Below are 21,959 nucleotides of genomic sequence, written 5' to 3'. Positions count from 1 at the left end.
CTAGAGAGAGTGTTGAAAAGTGAGTGTTGCTAGCATTCCTCTTGAAAATTTTATAGAGACTAAAAGTTGAAGGAAAATTTCAGAAGGACTAAAACGAAAAGTTTATATATTTATAGGGACCAAAAACATATTTAACCCTAATTTTTTTTCCCAGTGCTAACAAATATTCTCGATATTCTTTGATAAACCCAAATTTAAAAATTGTTCATTCAAAAAGTCAAATATTAAAGATTTCAATGCATTAAATACACGGATTTTCATAAAAACTTACTCCCTCCGTCTCACAATATTAGTCGTTTAAGGTTTGTGCGCGATAATTAAGGAAATGATTAGTTGTGTTGATTTCAATGGTAAAATTAGTGGTATTTACTAAAATACCCTTATTAAATGTAATTAGTGAAGTAGTTAAGTTAGATGAAATTTAATAAATAAGGGTATAATAGTGGAAAAACATAATAAATGCTGCATTGGTATTGTAAAGTGACAATTATTTTGAGAAAAATAAAAAATGCTAAAGAAACAATAATTGTGAGACGGAGGGAGTATTATCAAATAGTGTCTCGGGGGTCTTTTACGCAATGGTAAAGTTAACGTCATATGACTGAAATGTCACGAGTTTAAATAGTGTAAAAGCATACATTTTTACACTAAGTGAATTTTTTTTTTTGAACGCCTATGTGATTTGCTATTCATGTTACACTACTTTGGTTAATTACAAGAATTGTGAAAGGAAAGTCCCACATATTATGGGTATAATCCATTGGACCGGTTTGTTTAACCCGTCATATTAGAAGGTTGCTTTTTTGACAAAGAATACTTCCAATTGACACATGGAAATGACCATATTGCCCCCACGGTAGTTAACGGCCGCTGATTAAAGCGCCGGTAGTTAACTGCCGCTGGACACTCAGCGGTAGTTAACTACCGCTGGAAAATTGTTTTTCTGTTTACAGTTCATTTCTTCTGTTGTTCCTTATTCATAACAGGCTAGCTATTATGATTTGATAAATAAGCCAATTCCTTATCCACACTTCATCTCCATATTATCACAATATTCATTTTTGGAACACAACTTCGGGCATCCATTGCCACCTTCTTCAAGTTCCACTAGCTTCTTATCCTCCTTGTCCGCCTTAGCTAATCAATATCCACCACCGGAAAGATATCAACACGCCACTGTCAAACAACACAAAATTTCGCCTTCATCTTACCCTTCATCCTCTTCCCAACCCACATTCAAAAGCCACCACCAGATCCAATTCCATGGCCGAGGTCGTTGTGGGAAGTAGATGGTGATGGTGATGGTGCAGGAACACCAAAACAGAGACCTTTCTTCTTCTATAAACTGAAAAACTCAATTTGGGTAGAAAATAGAGATCTTATAAATTGAAGATTTTATAAGATCTTCTATGAGTAGAAAACAGTATAACATCTTAAACTGAAAAACTCAATTTGGATTCTACATCAAAAAAATATAATAAACAAAACGTGGGGAATTTTATGGGTGAGATTAAGGGATTATTGGTGGGTGGTAATAATGGGATAAAAAAATGGAGAAGATTGGCCCAAGCCCAAAAATTGCTTCTGATGTAGAATTGGATGGAAGAAGAAAAGAAGACAGAGAAAGTGACATAAAATGAAAAGCAACAAAGATGGAGAAGAAGAAAAGAAGACAGAGGAAGTGACATAAAATGAATTGAGCGGTAGTTAACTACCGCCGGGTCCTCAACGGTAGTTAACTACCGCTGGGGGCATTTTAGTATTTTACTTGTGTCAATAGGAAACTTTCATTGTCAGAAAAGCAATTCTCGTCATATTATGCATGTTGGATAGAGGTTTTGAAGCCACCCCTATAGTTGATCTGTTCTGTTTAGCCAGCTGAAAAAACAGACTGTGGCAGGCTAGTCTGCAAGCTCGTTAGAAAGATATGCAAACAGGGGGTGTGGTGTATTTGAGCCCACCACATCAAATTGGGTCGGCCCCCACCACATTTTGGTGGACTGCTAGCGGATCGAGCATGAATTTTATACTTTTAGTGGTTAAAAATTCATATTTAATTTATGTTTTGTTAAAAAATTCTAATTTTTTTTAAGAGATTTATCTACACATCTCTGCACAATTTTATTAAAAAATTACTTAAAAATAGGGACTAAAAGTAATGATTGAAAATTTTATAGCGACTAAAAGTTGAAGAAATTTTTTAGAAGGACTAAAACGAAAAGTTTATATATTTATAGGGACCAAAAACATATTTAACCTTAATTTTTTTTCCCGGTCTAGTCAACAAATATTATAAATTTCAATGCATTAAATACACAAGTACCAAAATAAGTATCAAAAAGTATATTTTTTTCCCTAAAAAAAAAAATACACGAATTTTCATAAAAGCTTATTATTAAAGGTTCTTATATAGTGTCTCAGGAGAGGCTTTTACGCAATGATAAAGTTAACGTCATATGGCTGAAATGTCACGGTTCAAGTCTTGGAAAAAACATAGTATAAGTATATTGAAACATAAACAAAACTCATTTTCTTACATTTTCCTTCCCTACAACAAATCAAACACCAACAAAATTCCTCAAACTCAAACAACATATCAAACTCTACACATCCCTTCTCATTTTTTAGGTTAGAGTTTTTGAATATGCTAAAAAATTATTTGAAAGTTGTTTGCTTATTTTGGTACTTGTTGATCAATTTAGATGATTAATTTGGATCCTGCTTAACCCTTGCTATAGTTTCAATTTTATGTATGAGTGATAAATTATTGTTGTCTTTTTTTCCACTTACTTTGGATGATTAATTTGGAAAAACAAAGTTTTAAACTTAATTAAAAGAATTCAAATAAGTTGTACACTATAAACCCTAATCACTTGAAATAGTAATACAAAGGAACTGCATCCCACTTTGCAGTCGGAGACGTAGGAACAATTAGTCGAAATTCATGATCAAATAGTGTGTTTTCTACTCCCTCCGGCCCTATTAATATGAGACATTTGAGCCAACACAAATTAATAAGAGGCGTTGTTTTCATATATTTTACTTTTGAACCGGGTTGATGTTCGTTCTAACAAGAGTAAACTTAGGTACTAATCAATAATGTTTTAGGGATAGGTAATGCTGAGAAACATGAGAGGCATTGCTGAAGCCTGAAGTATACTCTCAGTATACCAATTGGAATTTTCTAGTTAGTATTTTGAAATCAAATGGTTCACATGTCTGATCTATTCTTCGTAACTCTCAGGAGATCTCACACTGAATGCAGGATTGTGAATTTGCGGATCCAGCAGGATCTTTCAAAGGACTTCAGCATTTCAAAAGGAATCGCACTAACTTTGGATCCCTTCTGGAGAAATCAAATATGAATCTTATGAAGTTCGAAGATTTTGAGGTGAGGATAACCTTGAACACTTTTCTACTGCTTTCTCAAATATAGTCTTGCAACTTTGTTTTAAATTGTAGCTGCGGTTAAAGTTGAGGATTACTAGCAACCATTGATGTTACATGCAATTGATAAATGCTACTGATGCAGCTGCAATTGCAGCTGCGATGTAGTTGAAAAAACCTAAACAGTCTCAACTGGTTAGCTGTGTAATCTAAAGGAACAGAGTTTAATCTCCTGCTATACATCCTGTTCTAGAAACTCGTATTTTCTTTTTTTAAAAAATCATTCTTTTTATTGAGTGTTGATTGTTTCTTTGAAAAGCTTATAGTGTATTTTCATACATTTTTTCCATGACAGGATAAAGGAACCGGCCATCACAAAATGCTTATTTAGCAGCAACAAAAAGCAGCTTAAATTATATTTATTGTACACAGTTTGACCATGTTAATATATGTTGCAGCAACTGGATACACAGAATATTATTTTGATACACAATCAGGAAAGGTATGCAGGTGAGAAGAGTGTTCATTGTGATGACTCATGCATAGTTAATTACTGTTATCATTTTGAGAATCATCTAAATTCCTGAAAACTTTCAGGCATGTGGAGCATTGGAATGTGCCAAAAATGGCTTTGTTCAAGCAAATTATAAGGCCTAGCAAGGGATTTAGCTTGAAAGATTATGTGACTAGGTGGTTGAAGTTGTCTAGGTGAATAGGTAAATTATAAAGATTGTGACAATGTCAATATTTCATTATACACATGTAAGTCTGTGATATTGGTATGTATTATAGAAGTCTTTGGTAGAAGCTTATGATGTACTAGGAATATCCTGTATATATATGGTTTACCAGATTAATTAGGTCTGTGAATGTGGTTTTGTTACCAGAAAAAATAACAAAAGGAGATAATGTTTTTGTTACTTAAACTGAAGTTTATTTCTTGTGCACATAAAGTAAAGTTTGCTTAATTATTGATGGATTGTTCTGTACAGATTTACCCCCTTACATATTTGTTGCTTTATTAATTATTTGCCTTTTAATATTATGGCCAACAAATACATAAAAACAATCAGTGGTATAGTTGGTGTTTACTTGAAAAGAAGGCTAAGTTGATATTCATTAGAGAGTGCGTTAAAAAGAGCGTGTCGTTAGCATATCTAAAAAAAAACCCTCTTTCACTTCACAATCTCATCCAATAATGATATCAGTATAATAATGATTTTCTCCCATTTCTTACCTAAGTCTACCATCTGCAAAATACAAATCTTTTCGTCATCCCACCAATCCTTATGATGTTCATCGAAACGAAAAATACAGAGTAGTGTTGGTTTCTCCAATGGATCCAACTACCATAGCTGAGCTAGATCAATGACAATGGCTTTTGAAATTAAGAACAAGTGTAACTAGTCCTCCAATGCAAAGATAGTGATAGTGTGCTTTGCTTCCTCCAATGCCTTAATAGCAGTTAATGGCAAAAGCAAATGCTATGCATTTGTATGTAACTAGTCCTCTAACAAAAATGCATTTGTAATTGTAACTAGTAGTATTTTATAAACTTGGATAGTTGTAACTGTTATTAATTTAGCTAGTAAACTGCAGAATCAATGTATATATGACAATTTTACATATTTAACAGAGAATCTGCCTCACAGGCTTGTATGAAATTGTATTTATATGAAGGAAAAAAATTATTTAGAAGGATAAAATCATCATTAAACAAGGCAAGGGTTATTTTTCCGACGGAGATTAATCATCATTAAACGGTGATGGAAACTCCATACCTATAACATGGTAATCCAAAACAAAACAAAAAACAAGGCAAGCAAGACTTCCATGTCAGGTCAAGCCCAAATTCTAGTCATTTCTTGCAAGACAAGCAAGGGTCTTTCAAACATGAATATATGGTAATGGCACCGTGCTCTTGACAGTTGACACATGCTACTTCAAACACGGATTTCCTCCAAGGTTTATATTCAAGTCTGCTCATAAGGAATGCACAGATTCTGTTGCATAAGAAGTTGATTCTAATGACATGATTTTGAGATTAAGCAGAGAACAATTTCAAAGTTTTATTCACACTGTTACCCTCTACTTCCCCTACTGCTTCCCACTCCTCCAATCTAGTCACAGTTTATACAATGTCTCTAACACATCTCCTAACTTTGGTAAATGATCCTAAATTTTAGATTGAGAAGTTACTGATCACATAGTCTTCTCCTCACATTTGTTTTCATCCAATTACTGAACGATTCAGCCAATTTCGGTTTCCCTACCAAACGGTCAAAAAGTAATTGTAATGTACTTAAACTGAATTTTTTTTAACATTAATGTACCCTTAAATGACATCAACAGTTGCACTGCAACTTGAAATAAATGAAAAAAATTAAGAGTAAACAAACAGAACTGATATATCAGAAAAATGTTCTTGAGTTTGTATCCAAAAGATAACATACAAGAAGACAGTATTTTCTTTTATAATGATTAACAGTACAGACATCGAACAATACAAGGCCATCTTTGTTCTTCATGGCAACCAATAAATTTGAATGCAATCACACACATTGTTATATTAATATATAAAACAATCAACTTCTTGTAACTTAAACCACGCCTTGTCATTCCAACTCTAAATAACTACTTTATAGTAGTAGTCCAGGGAAAACATCATACATAGAATTAAGAACATGAGTCATATTAAAACAAAGTATCAATCAACAAAATATTCAAATTGTCTCAAGAACAAGGGAGATCATATGTAACCTAGCCTAAAAATCCTAATTGCAAAAGATAGACACAAGATAAGAAGGAAAGGAAGTAGGCGACTCCATAAGAGCTCCAAGTACTCTCTCCAAACCTTAGGACTTTAATCATGGGATGCAAATGACCTTTCCCAAAAACATGCTTAGAACATGTATTTATAATGGTTGGGAATTGTCATATTGAAAGTTAAAATCAAATACATTTCACAATTGAACGACTATCTTTGGGTGAAGGAATTCAACTTGTGCTCTTTGTGATGCTTTTTCCATCCTTATCAAGTCTTGTGAAATGATTAACAGAACAGCTGCATCAAAATACTTATGACCAAAAGCAACTTCAAAAGTAAGAGTCTTTAATGACGAGGAATTTGCAAGTATGAACCGTATCAAACTCATTGCATGTTTAAACTTGGTTCCAACCAGGGGCGGATCCAGACTTTAGGTACATGTGGAGCTGAAATTTCAAATAAATAATAATGCAAACTAATTTTTTTTTTTTTAGTCCACAAATATTAAATTCTCATTGAGATTGCGTAAGAAACACAAAAACTCGTAGATCAAATAGTCTAACATTCAGTAGTGTGCTAACATACCTCATTGTTTGGGATAGCACTTGTGTACCATAATGGTATATATCATTGCCCAATTAGAATGTGGCACGTGGCACACCTTTTAAAAATATATATCAAATAAAGTATTTATAAAGTAACATTGGTAGGTGGCACATTCTAATTGGCCAATGGTATATACCATTGGTACCTTAATGGTACACAAGTGGAATCCCACTGTTTGCACTTATTTGTTTCCACAAGTTTTGCACAGAGATCTGAAAGCCCTTTCAACTTAGCAAATTTTGGGTCAGATAGAACATTTGTAATATAATTCTTAAGTTGAGTGCGTAACGCCACTTCCGGCACATCTATAAAATCATTTGGATAAAACTCAGTCATCCTCAATAATTTTTTCACATTAAAAGCTGCAAATGACTTTGCGGGACTAAGGTGGAAGCGAAAAAGAAAGAGTTATTTGCTAAGTCACTTCTTTTCTATTTTATAAATTATAACAAACAAAAAAAAAGAGGAAAAAACATGTGGAGCTTTAGCTCCACATAGAACCTAAGTGGATCCGCCCCTGGTTCCAACTCTGATATTCACCGTCTGAAGTTGACTAAGACAGCAACTATTGCATTCTAACTCCTCCGATTGGTTTGGCTCTTCAACACCAGCATAGTTATTACTCTAAATTATAAAAAATAAGAGTCAAAAGTATGAAAAGAAAAGACAAGCTACGATTGGTAAAAAAAAGAAAATCTAAGAAAGAAAAAGGTATTTATTGTCACCTGTATATCAAGTTCCACCAGGTTAGAAGCACTTTTGAGTACACTAACAATATACAAAACTTCTCCTCTGTCATCCATATTGAAGGTATTTAATTTCAGATACTTTAAGCTTATCAACTGTGATGGATGAATGATATCTGCATAGAGCTATGAGGTATATTTGTACAACATTTATCAGTACAACTTTCAATGTAAATACGGGAAACATCGGATTGAACCATGAAAAAAAAAAAAAATACAAAATTGATTCTCTATCAAACATACAATAAAAGATAACTTTGTTAGATAGAAGTGGTTTTAACCTTATTGTGATATGGGTTAGAATATTATCCAACAGAACCATAACAAATAGACTGTTATTAAGTGATGTTTTTTCCTAACCTTGTTGCAATCCGACGATTCTATAGCTAGCCTCTGAATTTTCGGCAAACTTTTGATCAAACCAGATACTCTCTCTTGATTAATCGTGAGACTAAGATCAACCAGATTCTTTGCATTTTTGAGACAAATTGATTTCATATCTCGATACAATAGTATCTCGAGCTTTTCAAGTAATGGGCAGCCAGCAATAAGACTCTCAAGTGAACCGAGATCATATCTATTACATCCTAAGTGAAGGACCAGCAAACTTTTTAAGCCACAGAAATTGGGCAGAACTGATAAGTTAAATCCCTCAAGCCGAAAGTGAGTCAATTCATGACAAGAGAAGACAAAAGATGGCATTTTCATAAGAGGCAATCCGGTAAGAATCCCGCTAGAAATTCCGTGATTCAGAAGCTGAGCAGAACTGATAAGTTAAATCCCTCAAGCCGAAAGTGAGTCAATTCATGACAAGAGAAGACAAAAGATGGCATTTTCATAAGAGGCAATCCGGTAAGAATCCCGCTAGAAATTCCGTGATTCAGAAGCTGAGCAGAACTGATAAGTTAAATCCCTCAAGCCGAAAGTGAGTCAATTCATGACAAGAGAAGACAAAAGATGGCATTTTCATAAGAGGCAATCCGGTAAGAATCCCGCTAGAAATTCCGTGATTCAGAAGCTGAAGATCTTTAATGCCCCTCCTTGACAAAAATAGAATCCACTTATTTAGGTATTCATTTGTGATCAAGAAATAGGAGAGTAAAGGGATTTTAAGAGTAAAACTATATATCGGCCCATTGTGAAGGAAAAGGACTTCAGTGATAATTCTGGAAATCTCAGGGCCATCATGATCCTCAAACCTTCTAAAAAAGTCCTTGTCGAACAAAAGGTGTTCGTATCGGACTGAAGTCCACATATACCTCCATTTTCTAGACAGAATACTGGTACGTACTCGCTCTCTGATGTTCAAGTGTTTTAGGATGCCATCAATGACATTACTTAGTAAGTCACTGATTCGATCAACGCGATTAGCCTTCTTCTTGGACAGAGTCATAGGTGAACTACAAATATGAAGAGCTTAAGTCAAATTAAATAAGCAAATGATAATTATAGAAATGAATGAAGGAAAAATTGAATTGATTGTGTACTATGATCTTCAAAGAAAACTAACAGACCCACTACAATACATAATGAAAACATTTTCATTTTATCCTTAAAGGGGTTCTATCAACACTTCCCTTTCTAATAAGGCTGTAAAAAATAGAAGATAGCTTACAAGCTAGCTTATAGCGGATAACCGATAAAATTAGAGGTTGAACTAACTTATAAGTATGAAATGACATAAAAAAGATATATTGAATTAATAATTAATTTTTTGCAATGTATGCTACAAGGCTAAAATTGAGATAAAAAATATTAAGCTATAAGCTACATAAATTAGCTTATCAAATAAGTCCTTCCTTTTACAAGGTATAAGCTCGTAAGAAAGTGACGGCTACCAAACACACCCTTACCCTAAATGTTGGATGGAGCTGAAATATGAAAGTGAAAGCTAACCCAATGCAAGAAAGTGAGAGCCACTAGTTGTGATTTTTGAAGAGAGACTTACAGTTGAGAGTGTGAGACGACTGGGCGATGCTACAATGCGACCGCGAGTAATGTCCCTTTGCGATATTTAGGGTTTCTGCTTTGAGAAGAAGAAAAGTTGGCATCAATCCTCTAGTCGGATCCATGGCAAATTATTGTAACTAGCGTAGGTAGTAAATGGGGGCACATTTATCAAACAAAAAAAAATTAATAAATATTCCCTCCGTCCACGTATCTACGCAGCATTTGACTTTGTTTTTGTTCTCAAATGTAAACTCTTTTTTCAAATTACCAGATGCATTTATCTTATTTTTAAACTTTTATTTTAATTTTCTTTTTGTCTAGCTAATGATTGCCCAAAATTTTTTTTAAAATTCTAAATTTAGAAATTATTCATTCAAAAGTCATTTTTATAAATTTCAATACATTGAAGACATCGATTTGTGTAAAAACTTATATTAAGTACCTGTTTGGTTTGGCGTTTGCCGCTCTCAAACACACGTTTCCTTTCCCAAACGCGAGTTTGGCTGTTACAGTTATGTTTGGACAAATCAAAATGTGATTCTGCAAATTGTACGGAACGCCCTCAAACGCGAGTCTAATCGAAGCTCCAAATCAAAGATTTTGCGTCTGTGAAACGTGAGTCCACACTATTAATTTTTCAATGACAGTATAGTTACCAATATACCCATGTTTTCTTCTCCAATTTCCTACGAATAACCATCCTTCTTTTTCTTCCATACAAAAAACCTCTTTTTTTTTTTTTTTTTTTTTTTTTCAAATCTATCATATTTTTTTTTCAGATTTACAAACATAATTGATCAATTTTTTTTTTTTTTAAAAAAAAACTCATAAATTTTCTTAAATAAAGAATCTTATAAACTGATATTATTTTTAAATAAATTTAAGAACCAATAAAAATTCATTTATGATTTTAGATAAGTTTAAATAATTATCTAAAGTAAGAATGAGATATTCAGTTTTAATTAAAAGGATAATTTAGTCATTACACATTCAAAATCAAATTTGATTTAAACTATCCAAACAACACCAACTCATAAGAATCACTTTTAAACAAGTGTATCCAAACATAAATCAATTCACGCCAGAGTCACTTTTAGCCAAAATCAATCCTTTCAAACTCAATTATATCAAAATCAATTCTCGCCACCGTCAAACCAAACACACACTAGATCAAGAACAATCATTAACATTTCTCTTTTCTTTTTAAAAATAGTTTTTGGTTAACAATTCACCCTTAATACAAATAAAAGAAGAATCCAAGTTCAAACTCCAGCTTTTAAATGTCCCGAATTTTGCATATCGTTATTTTAGTTTATATAACACTATGTGATCTTAATTCATGTACACTGTGTGATATTTTTTTTAAACGGCCTACATGATCTTAATTCATGTTAAACTACTTGATTAATTACAAGAATGATGAAATGAAAAGAAAGTGCCACATACATGGTCAAACTTAACATCATGTTAGTTGTGTTTAACGATGGTAAAACGGGTCTTATCTGTCGGACCGGTATGTTTAATCTGACATTTTAGGCGGGTTGGATTGCGGTTTTGAACTCATCTACGGTTGTTTCGTCCATTTAGCCCACTGAAAAAGTGGGCTGTGAAAGGTTGCCCTCCAAGCTCATTAAAAAGATATGCAAATGGGGAGTGGGGTGGCTTAAACAGGACGAGCTGGCCCGCACTGCTATCCATAATTAAGGGTACATCCTGATGATCCTCTGAGAAGAACTGAAACATAAACAAAACTACCATTTATGTTTCAAACTCATTTTCTTACACTTTCTTTCTCTACTCCACAAATGAAACACAAACAAAATTCGTCAAACTCAAGCGACAAATCAAACACTAGCAAAATTCGTCAAACTCAAGCAACAAATCAAACTTTGCACATTCCTTCTCATTTTTTACGTTAGTTTTTCAATATGCTAAAAATTTATTTGAACTTAAATGTTGTTTTCTTATTTTGGTATTTGTTGATCAATTTGAATGTTGATTTTACACGTGAATGTAGTGTAGATTGAAACGTGGCAATTTAAGAATTGAAATAACACAATGAAAATTATATCTTTATTTTGTAACTTAGGTGTTTGATGAAATGCTTTAAATTAATTGATATTTTTCTGACGATTGTTGTTGATATGGCAAACAACGTTGGTAAGACAAATCTCATCAGGATGGACTAGCACTACTCAGTACACAATGAACGTGTTTCACACAATCCTCCTCCTCCTAAATAGGGTTGTCATAGGTGTACGACTGTTATGGCGACGGTGGTGTATCCACTTCACATGCCGCATAGCCTTCACAGGCTCTAGAGGCATCATACATTGAATATAAGTAAGATTATGAGCAACATTATAAGTATGATCATCATGACAAATTGCCACACGAGACAACACCACCACGGTACTCATCACCACCACCACATGACCCACCACCGCCACCACCTATCTATTCAAAAAATGCAAGGGTTCGATCTCCGACTCATGTGTATGGAAAAATTCCGATAGGGAGTGGGACAATCAACCTTATACACCCCATAGGTTTTCCTACTGAGATTAGTCAAGGTGGAAATTTCGTACCTATAACATGGAAATGCAAATAAAGAAAGAAAAAAAAAAAAAAACAAGGCAAGCTAGACTTCTATTTCAAGTCATTTCTTGCTAGACAAGCTAAGGGTCTTCCAAACATGAAGGCATTGTAATGTTATAATATAATTTTCTACAAAAACCTATACATATATTTATATGATTTGACGTATATGTAAAATAAGCATTCCTTCTTCACCGTGTAATTTAAAACCATTTGCTCACTACTGGATTAACCAAAAAACTGAATGCTATGTAACCAAAAAAAGAAACACCCTGCCCCAAAATAATGTCCTATATCACTCTCTTAAACATATTAATAGTCTTTCACTCTCCGACCATTCAACAAGCTTTATCATCAATGTCATATATCCTCTTACGGTCTTAAGGAGTTGTTAGAGTTCGAGTCAGCTTAGATACAAAAACAGTGATGTTAGTTTGATGATAATGAAGGGGAAAAAATGTTCTTTAACAATATAGAAATGATAATGTTTTAATTTTCAACTTACAATTAATATCTCTCTTTGCTGGTTTGCCCTCAATTGGGAGTTACTGACAAGGCAAACTCATAATGAATTGAACTTCCCTTTTCAAAAAGTTAAGTGTATATGTGATGGTTGCTCACAAAAACAGTGTCCATTACATCACATCTGTGAAGCCCCGATACTTCAAAATGGATGACGTATCGTATCCCCTGCGTATCCTGCACCGATACCTGCCCGATACGTATCAGAAGAGTATCCAAAGATTAAATTTTATTTTTTTAAAAAATAATTATCCGATACTTCCCGATACGTATCAGGAGAGTATCCGATAATTATCCTGCACTGATGCCTGCCCCGATATTTCCCAATTAATGTTAACTAAAATAACTTAACTCTTGAGTACTGATGTGTTCTTTTTTGGATATAGTGCTTCTTTTTTTTTTTTTTTTTTTTTTTTTTTTTTTATAATTTAGTCAAATGCATTTCACAATTGAACGTCTATCTTTGGGTGAAGGAATTCAACTTGTGCTCTTTGTGATGCTCTTTCCATCCTTAACAAGTCTTGTGAAATGTTTAACAGAATTGCTGCATCAAAATTCTTATGACCAAAACCAACTTAAAAGTAAGAGTCTTTAACGACGAGGAATTTGCAAGTATGAACCGTATCAAACTCATTGCATGTTTAAACCTGCCTCCAACTCTGATACGCACCGTCTGAAGTTGACTAAGACAACAACTATTGCATTCTAACTCCTCCGATTGGTTCGGATTTTCAACACCATCATAGTTATAACTCTAAATTATAAAAAATAAGAGTCAAAAGTATGAAAAGAAAAGACAGGCTTAGATTGGTAAAAAATAAATAAAAGACAAGCCAAGAAAGAATAAGGTATTTATTGTCACCTGTATAGTAAGTTCCACCAGGTTAGAAGCACTTTTGAGTACACTAACACAACAACAACCAAGCCTTATCCCACTAAGTGGGGTCGGCTAACTTTTGAGTACACTAACAATATACAAAACTTCTCCTCTGTCATTCATATTCAAGGTAAATAACTCCAGATACTTTAAGCTTGTCAACTGTGATGGATGAATGATATCTGCATAGAGCGCTATGAGGTATATTGTACAACACTTATAAGTACAACTTTCAATGTAAATACTGGAAACATTGGATTGAACCATAAAAAAAAAAAGATACAACATTGCTTCTCTTTCAAACATACAATAAAAGACAAGTTTAAAATATCAAACTGCGAGGGCATATTAGATAGAAGTGGTTTAAAAAACAACCAAATTGAGATTGGATTTGGAACATCAAAAGTAACATTACAATATATTATACTGTAAACAGACTTGGGTTTTATTTTCGCAACAAAGCTTGATTACATCACCTTGTAAAAAAATCACGCCATGCAGAGTAGTGTAACTAGAGAAAACAGGTGCATATATATGACAACAAAATATTATGCTCAACAATTTTAAAGATCAAATGTACCAAACAAACATATGGGTCAGAAATAGAATATTATCCAACATAACAATAACAAGTAGACTGATATTAGTGATGATGTTTCCTAACCTTGTTGCCATATGATTCTATATCTAGCCTCTGAATTTTCGGCAAACTTTTGATCAAACCAGATACTCTATCTTGATTAACCGTGAGACTAAGATCAATCAGATTCTTTGAATTCTTGAGACAAATTGATTTCACATCTGGAGGAAATATTATGTTGAGCTCCTCAAGTAATGGGCAGCCAGCAATAAGACTCTCAAGCGATCCGGGCTCATATCTATTACATCCTAAGTGAAGGACCAGCAAACTTTTTAAGCCACTGAAATTGGGCGGAACTGATAAGTTAAATCCGGAAAGTCGCCAGTGAGTCAATTCTTGACAAGAGAAGACAAAAGATGGCATTTTGATACGAGGCAAGCCGTTAAATGTTCCGCAATTGAGAAGCACAAGATTTTTAATTGACAAAAACAGAATCCACTTATTGAGGTATTCATTTGTGATCAAGAAATTGGAGAACAAATGGGTGTCAAGAGTAAAACTATATATCGGCCCATTGTGAAGGAAAAGAACTTCAGTGATAATTCTAGAAATCTCAGGGCCAGGGTCATCAAGATCCTCGAACCTACTAAAAAAGTCCTCGTCAAACAAAAGTGGTTCGTGTCGGACTGAAGTCCAGATATACCTCCATTTTCTAGACAGAATACTGGTACTAACTAGCTCTTGGATGTTCAAGTGTTTTAGGATGCCATCAATGACATTACATGGTAAGTCACTAATTCGATCAACGCGATCACGGCGATTGGCCTTCTTCTTGGACAGAGTCATGGGTGAACTACAAATTCAAGCAAAAGATTAAATATTACAAAAAAAAATAACAGTATAAGTAGATTAAATATATGCACCCATATTCAACCATGGAAGGAGACTCCCTTGGTTAGCTTTTCAATTTACCAAAAGAATAAAAATTATGAAGAAAAAAACAAGGATCTTTTTGGTAAGACATAAAATTGAGCTTATAGATTATAAGCTTGTATGATTAAAAATAGTGGATAGTTGATAAGATAGCTTATAAGCTAGATTAGGAGCTTATAGCTGATAGCGGATAAAATAACGATTGAATCTGTAATGTTTGGTATAATCAACTACTGAACTAGTTTATAAATATGAAATGACATAAAAATATATATTTAATTAATAATTAATCTTTTTCAATTAATGCTACAAGGGTAATATTGAGATAAAATATATGTTATAAGCTACTTGAATAGTTAGCTTATCAAAATATGATAAAAGTTAGTAAAAATAAGTTGTAAGCTCATGAGAAAGTAATGGTTACCAAACGGGTATTTTTAGTCAAATGAACTTATACAAGACAGAAGCTATAAGCTATAAGCTGAAATATGTGGGTTGAATGAAACTGTAATTAAAAAAGTTAACCTAATGCTTGCGTTAAATTAGAAGTTGAAATGGAAGAATTACGAAAAGTGAAGACTTACAGTTGAGAAAGTGAGAGGCCTGGCGTTGCTGCAATGCGACCGCGAGTAATGTCCCTTTGCGATATTTAGGGTTTCTGCTTTAGTTGAATCAGAGGAAGAAGAAGAAGAAGAAACGTTCGCATTGTAAGTTGTAACTGGTAGAATAGGTGACGGACGGAGGGTAGTAAGTATGCACATTTATCAACGGAGCAATAAGAAAAGAAAAGAAAAAGTGAAGTGTTGAAAGAACTTCAAATAACCTATATAATTGGCGGGTTACCCGTTATTTTTTTATTTTTTTGTCTTAGATGAATTGGTAATCCACTGAAATTAGACTCACACGTAATTGTGAGATCTTGTGTTCGAATCCGGATCACGATGCCCGATCTTGCAATTTCGGTATTTGCCAGTTGATTTAAGACTTCTAGACGATTATCCGTTATTCTACTCATATTTAAAGGGAGTGAGAAATTGAATCTCATCCTCTATTATGACGGGTTCGGATATCTACGTCTCATCTATGTCTAAATAGTGAATAATATTCAACGGTATGCTCACTTTAACATTTCATTGATCGAGCGTGTGAGATGACGAAGATTGATGATTAATTATGGTGAAGGAGGAGAGAGAACTCAAGTGAGTGCTACTTACACTCTAACTTCGTGAATATGGGTTTCTATTTTTATATATAAAAAATGGGAAATGTTAACTTGTGCCCACAAGGCACAAGTTTAGAAGCCAAATGTAGAAATTTAATTTTGGAAATCGTGTATTCAATGTCTTGAAAGTTTAAAAACTTATTTTTTCAGTACAAAACTTATGTTTTAATTCCTTTTTTAGATTCATAACTTGTGCCCTTAGGGCACAAGTTAACATGACCCATTAAAAATAAGGGAAATGTGCACTAGTTAAGGAGAGTAATATGGAAACTTTGTATTGGGAAATAATGAAAAGTGGAATGTTCCACTTTAGAAAAGTCAAAAAGTTGTTGTCTTTAATTAAAAAAAAATTATTTCTAGCTTTCTTAACTAGTGCCCCGGGGGCACTAGTTAAAACAATCCAAAAAATAAAAGGAACAATAAAGTGTGGTAATAAAATAATTTTCTAGATTCAAGAAGGGTTTGGGTTCGTGGTGAGTATATATATTTTCGTTAGCCGTTCTTTATCCGTGTTTTGAAATCGGAGAAAACTCAAACACATACCTAAATCCAGTCAAAGCCGGAAAACCCGACAAATCAAGTTGGTTCGGGTCTCAAAAACCAAAACAACATAAACTTAGAAATCGAATTTTGAGCTGATTTTTTTGACAGAGACCTCTACAAAATACATAGAAAGGATCCTCAAAGATTCATAACATTCTAAAGACACCTCAGTTTATTTTGTTTTTTCGACCAAAATGTGTAAAATCGCAATTTTGTTTCGAGTAAGCATATATTCACGAGTCAAATATTGTTCCCCAATTTTGCTTGCATGTACAAAACATCATTAAAAATTCCACCGCGAAATTTTAGAGTTTTCAAACGAGAGACGAATTAATTATGAATTTCCGTTCCCCATAATTATGAATTATTAAAAATTCATAATGAATTATTTCCTCTTTTAAAAAGTCAAAAATTTGATTATGAGATTCATATGTTGTTTTAAACATGACTAAAAAATTGGGGAAAAAAATTCGACTCGTGATTATATACATACTCTGAACAAAATTGTGATTTTGTATGTTTTGGTCGAAAAATTAAAATAAATTTAGTCATCTTTGGAATTTTATGAAACTTTACATGTCTTTTATATGTATTTTTCCAGAGGTCTATGTAAGAAATCAGTTCAAAATTTGATTTGTAGATCGAAATTTCTGTTGTTTTAATTTTTGATTTTTGACTTTTTGGTTCTTTAAAAATTCATAATTTTATGTGGGAGACCGTATTTTAACATCCTAAATAAGTCTGAAAAAAATTTGACCTCTAGATCACTTTTATGGACATTATGTCTACAAATAAAATGATTGTTTTTATTTCAATCCCTCTTAATGTTTGCAAAAAAAAAAAAAATGAAAAAAGAATTTGTGAGATTTTTTTGTGAAGAATTGTGAGAATTTCTTTTTTTTTTTTTGCAGAAAATACCACGTCATAAAAAAAATACCTCTAGGTGTTTGATGAAATGTTTCAAAGAATGGTAATTGATATTTTTCTAATGTTTGTTGTTGATATGGTTGACGACGTTGGTAGGAAGAGACTCGACATAATGGCCTAGCACAACTCCGCACACAAAGAACATGTTGCATCTAATCCTCTTCCTAAATGGGGTTGTCATAGGCGCACGACTATTACGAACGACGTTGATGCATCCACTTCACAGGCTGCATAGCCTTCACAGGCTCTAGAGGCATCATATACTGCATATTAATATGATTATGAGCAACATTATGAGTATGATCAGCATGACAAGTTGCCACAGGCGCCAAGACCACCACCACCACGGTACATCACCATCACCACAAGAGCCCACCACCTCCCACCACTTTGCTATTTAAACAAGGCAAAGGGTTCGATTTCCGACTCTTGCATAAGAAAAACTCCAGTTGGAAGGAGGACAGTCCACCTTGTGTTCCCCATAGCTTTTCCGACTGAGATTAGTCACTATTAAACGGTGATGAAAATCCCGTATCTATAGCATGGTAGGAAGAGATTCGACATGATGGAATAGCTTAACTCTGTACACAAAGAACATGTTGCATCTTATCCTCTTCCTAAACAGGGTTGTCATAGGCGCACGACAGTTACAAACGACATTGATGCATCCACTTCACATGTTGTATAGACTCTAGAGGCATATATACTGCATATTGATATGATTATGAGCAACATTATGAGTATGAGCTGCATGACGAGTTGCCACATGCGCCACCACCACCACGGTACCCATCACCACCACCACCACGGTACCCATCACCGCCACCACTTTGCTATTTAAACAAGGCAAGGGTTCGATCTAAGACTCTTATGTATGAAGAAATTCATGTTGGAAGGAGGACAATCCACCTTGTGTATCCTATAGATTTTATGACAGAGATTAGTCACCATTAAACATTGGCGCACGACTGTTACAAACGACATTGATGCATCCACTTCACATGTTGTATAGACTCTAGAGGCATATATACTGCATATTGATATGATTATGAGCAACATTATGAGTATGAGCAGCATGACGAGTTGCCACATGCGCCACCACCACGGTACCTGAAGGTGAGAAAAACACAAGAAGGGGGGTTGAATTGTGTTTTTAAAAATTCTTCGTTTCTCCTAAAAACTGAACACACTGATCAGAAGCTAGGTGAGACAGCTTCTGAAGTGATAATCAGAATCTAAATGCAGCGGAATAAAACAGAGAGAGAGAAGAAGAACGACACAAAGCAATTATACTGGTTCCTTCCACAATCCGGAAGTAGTCCAGTCCCCCTTGCACTTCCAAGGAGATTTCACTATGAGTAATATCTGATTACAAATGCTCAAGCACACAAGCAAGAGACTTCCTTTGCTCAAGCACACAAGCTAGAGACTTCCTTTGCTCAAGAACACAATCAAGAGACTTCCTGCTCAAGCACAACTGCAAGAGACTTCCTAACTAAACAAAATTACACAGAAAATTGTTTAAGGTTGAACACTTGATATACAATCAGAGGTGCTCACAATACAAATCAGATACAGACTCAATGAACTTAAGAATTTCTAAGATATGACTTTGAGACACAGAAATTCTAAGTGAATGCAGAACAATTTCAGCAGAGGTTTGGTACTTGTGAAAATCTTGTGAGTCTTTCGTTTAGCGTTCTTGCATTACCAATTCTCTAGGTCTTCACTCCTTTATATAGAGGTGTGAAAGAGACGCTATGAAATTGCCAGCACACCAAAGAGTCGTTAGTTGAAGCTTGATCTTTCACCAATGATCTTTTGCCTGATTTGGTTGTTGTCCTATGAAGAACCAATTTGAAATCCATTCCTTATCCAAGGGAACATATATGCAGGCGAGACCGTATTCTGGAGCTGTTTTCTTGTCTTGAAGCGTGGACACAAAACAGAGTAGTGGAGAACGTGGTTGTACAATTCGTACAAAGTACAATGTCAACGCTTTCGTCCAAAATGCAAGCACAAGCCTTCAAACATCTTTGAAATGACCGTTGCAAAATTCCACTAATCCTTTGTTTGTGTTTTCGAATCCAATGGACAGCTTTTGCATTGATAATTCTTCAATTCTTGAATCTTTTGCAAATCCAGTTGAGATTCAGCTTCTGGTGAAATAGCTTCTGATGAGGCAGCTTCTGATGATATGACTTCTGCAGCTTCTGATGACGCAACTTCTGATGATGTGGCTTCTGGACCTCTTGTCTTCAGAAGCACTATTCTTCAGGAGCAGCTTTACTTCAGGAGCGCTATTTCTTCAGGAGCAGCTTGACTTCAGGAGCGCTTTGCCTTCAGAATCATCTAAGCTTCATTTTCTTTTGCTCTTTATTTGCTCATTCAGAACCAATGATGATGTGACTTTATAATTATGGTCCTGTACACTTGAACAAATATTAGCTAGTCCAATTTACAATTTTTAATACCTTGTTATCATCAAAACTCTTTAAGGTTCATTGTTAAACACATTTTGTTCCAACAATCTCCCCCTTTTTGATGATGACAAACAAAAGTATTTAAAATTGATCAATTGTTGTTAATCTAATTAACAAGTTGACTTTGGGGTTCTGAGGTTTGTAAGCCCAGAATCTGAGGTTTGTAAGCTCAAACTCCCCCTGAGTCTGATAGTATTTAAGGTGAGGTTTGTAAGCTCCCCCTAAGTTCTATCCAGGTTAATTAAATTCATTTTTCGCGCAATAAAATTATCAGAGCTTAAAAACAAAATTGAATCATTGAAAGAATTAACTTATAGATAAGAAGAATGGTTCAATTAATTTTACTTGAATTTTGATACTCCTTCGTTCGTTCATAGCTTATACCAATAAGGTAAAAAAAATGATAGAAGTTTTTCAAAAATTTCAAATGCCATTAATGGGGCTCAGAGCCTTTAAATACTTGTCACATATACTCCCCCTTTTGTCATTATCAAAAAAAAATAAAAAAAACATAAAAGACAAAAGGAGAGTATACAAGAAATTAATCAAAAGAGAGTATACAAGAAATTAATCAGATCAAAAATATATGAACATGAATATCTAAAATATCAGAAGCAGCTAAACAGTCAGAATCAGTAAGCATTCAGAAGCAAAGAGAATTAAAACAGAATGGTTTCAGAAGCAAGGACTAGGAATTCAAAACAAACAACAAACAAAAAGAAAAACACAAGGGTGTGCAACTAAGTGTTGGTTTGATGTTGTTTCTTCATCTCCTCCATTTCTTCAATCTTCTTCTGCAACAGTTCTTCAAGCTGTTGTTGCCTCTGGAGAAGAGCTTGTTCCCTTTCTCTAGCTTCTTGCTGCTGCTGTGCCATCTGTTTCTTCAGAAGCTTACACAACCTTGCTTCTCTGGTCAAGTAATCCGTTTCTAAGAAGAAAGGCTGGTTTGCCAGGAGCAGTGTAGAACTTCTTACTCTAAGACTCTGATTCAGATTTTCCATTAACCTTCTGACTGATGCTTGCTTGACTCTGATGCATTTAGCCTTGATCTCTTCAATAAGCTCAGCTGCCCGGTTCTGAAGAGATGCCCAGGAGTCTTCATATGCACTTGTGAGATCAATTGTCCTTCGTTGATCCACAAGATTATGCAATCTACTAAGGATTGTCAGAAGCTCAGAATTAATATATCCAGATTCCAGGATGTTTGTGGGTGGTTGTTCAAGGATTTCAAGATCAGAATCACTGATTTCCAAATCTTGAAAAGGGTTAGGAATTGGAATGGTAAAGTGTGTTTGAGTGTTTGAAGATGAAGGCTGGTCAGAGGCAATGTGAGTGGTAGAGGTTGAGGCTTGAACATTGACTAGAGAGATGTCAACATCCATGGGAGTTGGTTGTGGGGAGTGTTCAATTTCAGTTGGTGGTTGTTGTGGTGAAGTTGATGTTTGAGTGTTGAGTTGGGGGTCAATGGTAGCTGTTGGTGATTGTGGGGGTGTTGTGGGTTTATGTGGTTCAGGTGTTTGTTGATGGGGGTTTTCTGAAACAACGTTTTCAGAAGCAGCTGCTTCTGGAGTTGCTTCAGAGGCCTTTTCTGAAGTAGATTTGTCTATGGGTAACTCACCTGAGTAATGGAGAGCAAGATTGTCTAAGACAGAAGTGTCTTCTATTGGTTCAGGTACAGATGGTGAAGAAGGTGAAATGGGGATAGAGGTGACTGGAATCTGAATTACCTGATCTGCAGGGCCAGCTTCAGAAGTGATCTTCTGTGGATCAGCAGCTTGAGGAACTACTTCTGAAGTTCCCTCTTCTGGAGCATTTTCA

General features: G+C 34.5%; 2 protein-coding genes and 1 pseudogene across 2 annotated transcripts; 1 reads left to right on the top strand and 2 right to left on the bottom strand.

The window, feature by feature from the left end:
- The first annotated feature begins 3,215 nt into the window (after positions 1–3,215).
- Positions 3,216–4,207, top strand: LOC146897664 (uncharacterized). The gene is made up of 3 exons (XM_085736449.1): positions 3,216–3,391; positions 3,846–3,889; positions 3,985–4,207. Exons 1-3 carry the CDS (start codon positions 3,260–3,262, stop codon positions 4,097–4,099), a joined length of 291 nt encoding a protein of 96 aa, XP_085592575.1. The 5' UTR covers positions 3,216–3,259; the 3' UTR covers positions 4,100–4,207.
- A 2,069-nt stretch (positions 4,208–6,276) lies between these two features.
- LOC146897663 (F-box/FBD/LRR-repeat protein At1g13570-like) lies at positions 6,277–9,536 on the bottom strand. The gene is made up of 7 exons (XM_085736447.1): positions 9,455–9,536; positions 8,502–8,906; positions 7,867–8,215; positions 7,486–7,632; positions 7,276–7,384; positions 6,906–7,065; positions 6,277–6,582 (listed from the first exon to the last, which is right to left on the bottom strand). Exons 2-7 carry the CDS (start codon positions 8,897–8,899, stop codon positions 6,351–6,353), a joined length of 1,395 nt encoding a protein of 464 aa, XP_085592573.1. The 5' UTR covers positions 8,900–8,906; positions 9,455–9,536; the 3' UTR covers positions 6,277–6,350.
- A 3,478-nt stretch (positions 9,537–13,014) lies between these two features.
- LOC146897662 (F-box/FBD/LRR-repeat protein At1g13570-like) lies at positions 13,015–14,886 on the bottom strand (annotated as a pseudogene).
- Between the last annotated feature and the right edge of the window lie 7,073 nt (positions 14,887–21,959).

The sequence above is a fragment of the Medicago sativa genome, chromosome 8, assembly GCF_051527215.1.
Source record: "Medicago sativa cultivar Bolivia chromosome 8, Bolivia_mono, whole genome shotgun sequence".
Taxonomy (NCBI): domain Eukaryota; kingdom Viridiplantae; phylum Streptophyta; class Magnoliopsida; order Fabales; family Fabaceae; genus Medicago; species Medicago sativa.
This window is presented reverse-complemented; position numbering and strand designations above follow the sequence as displayed.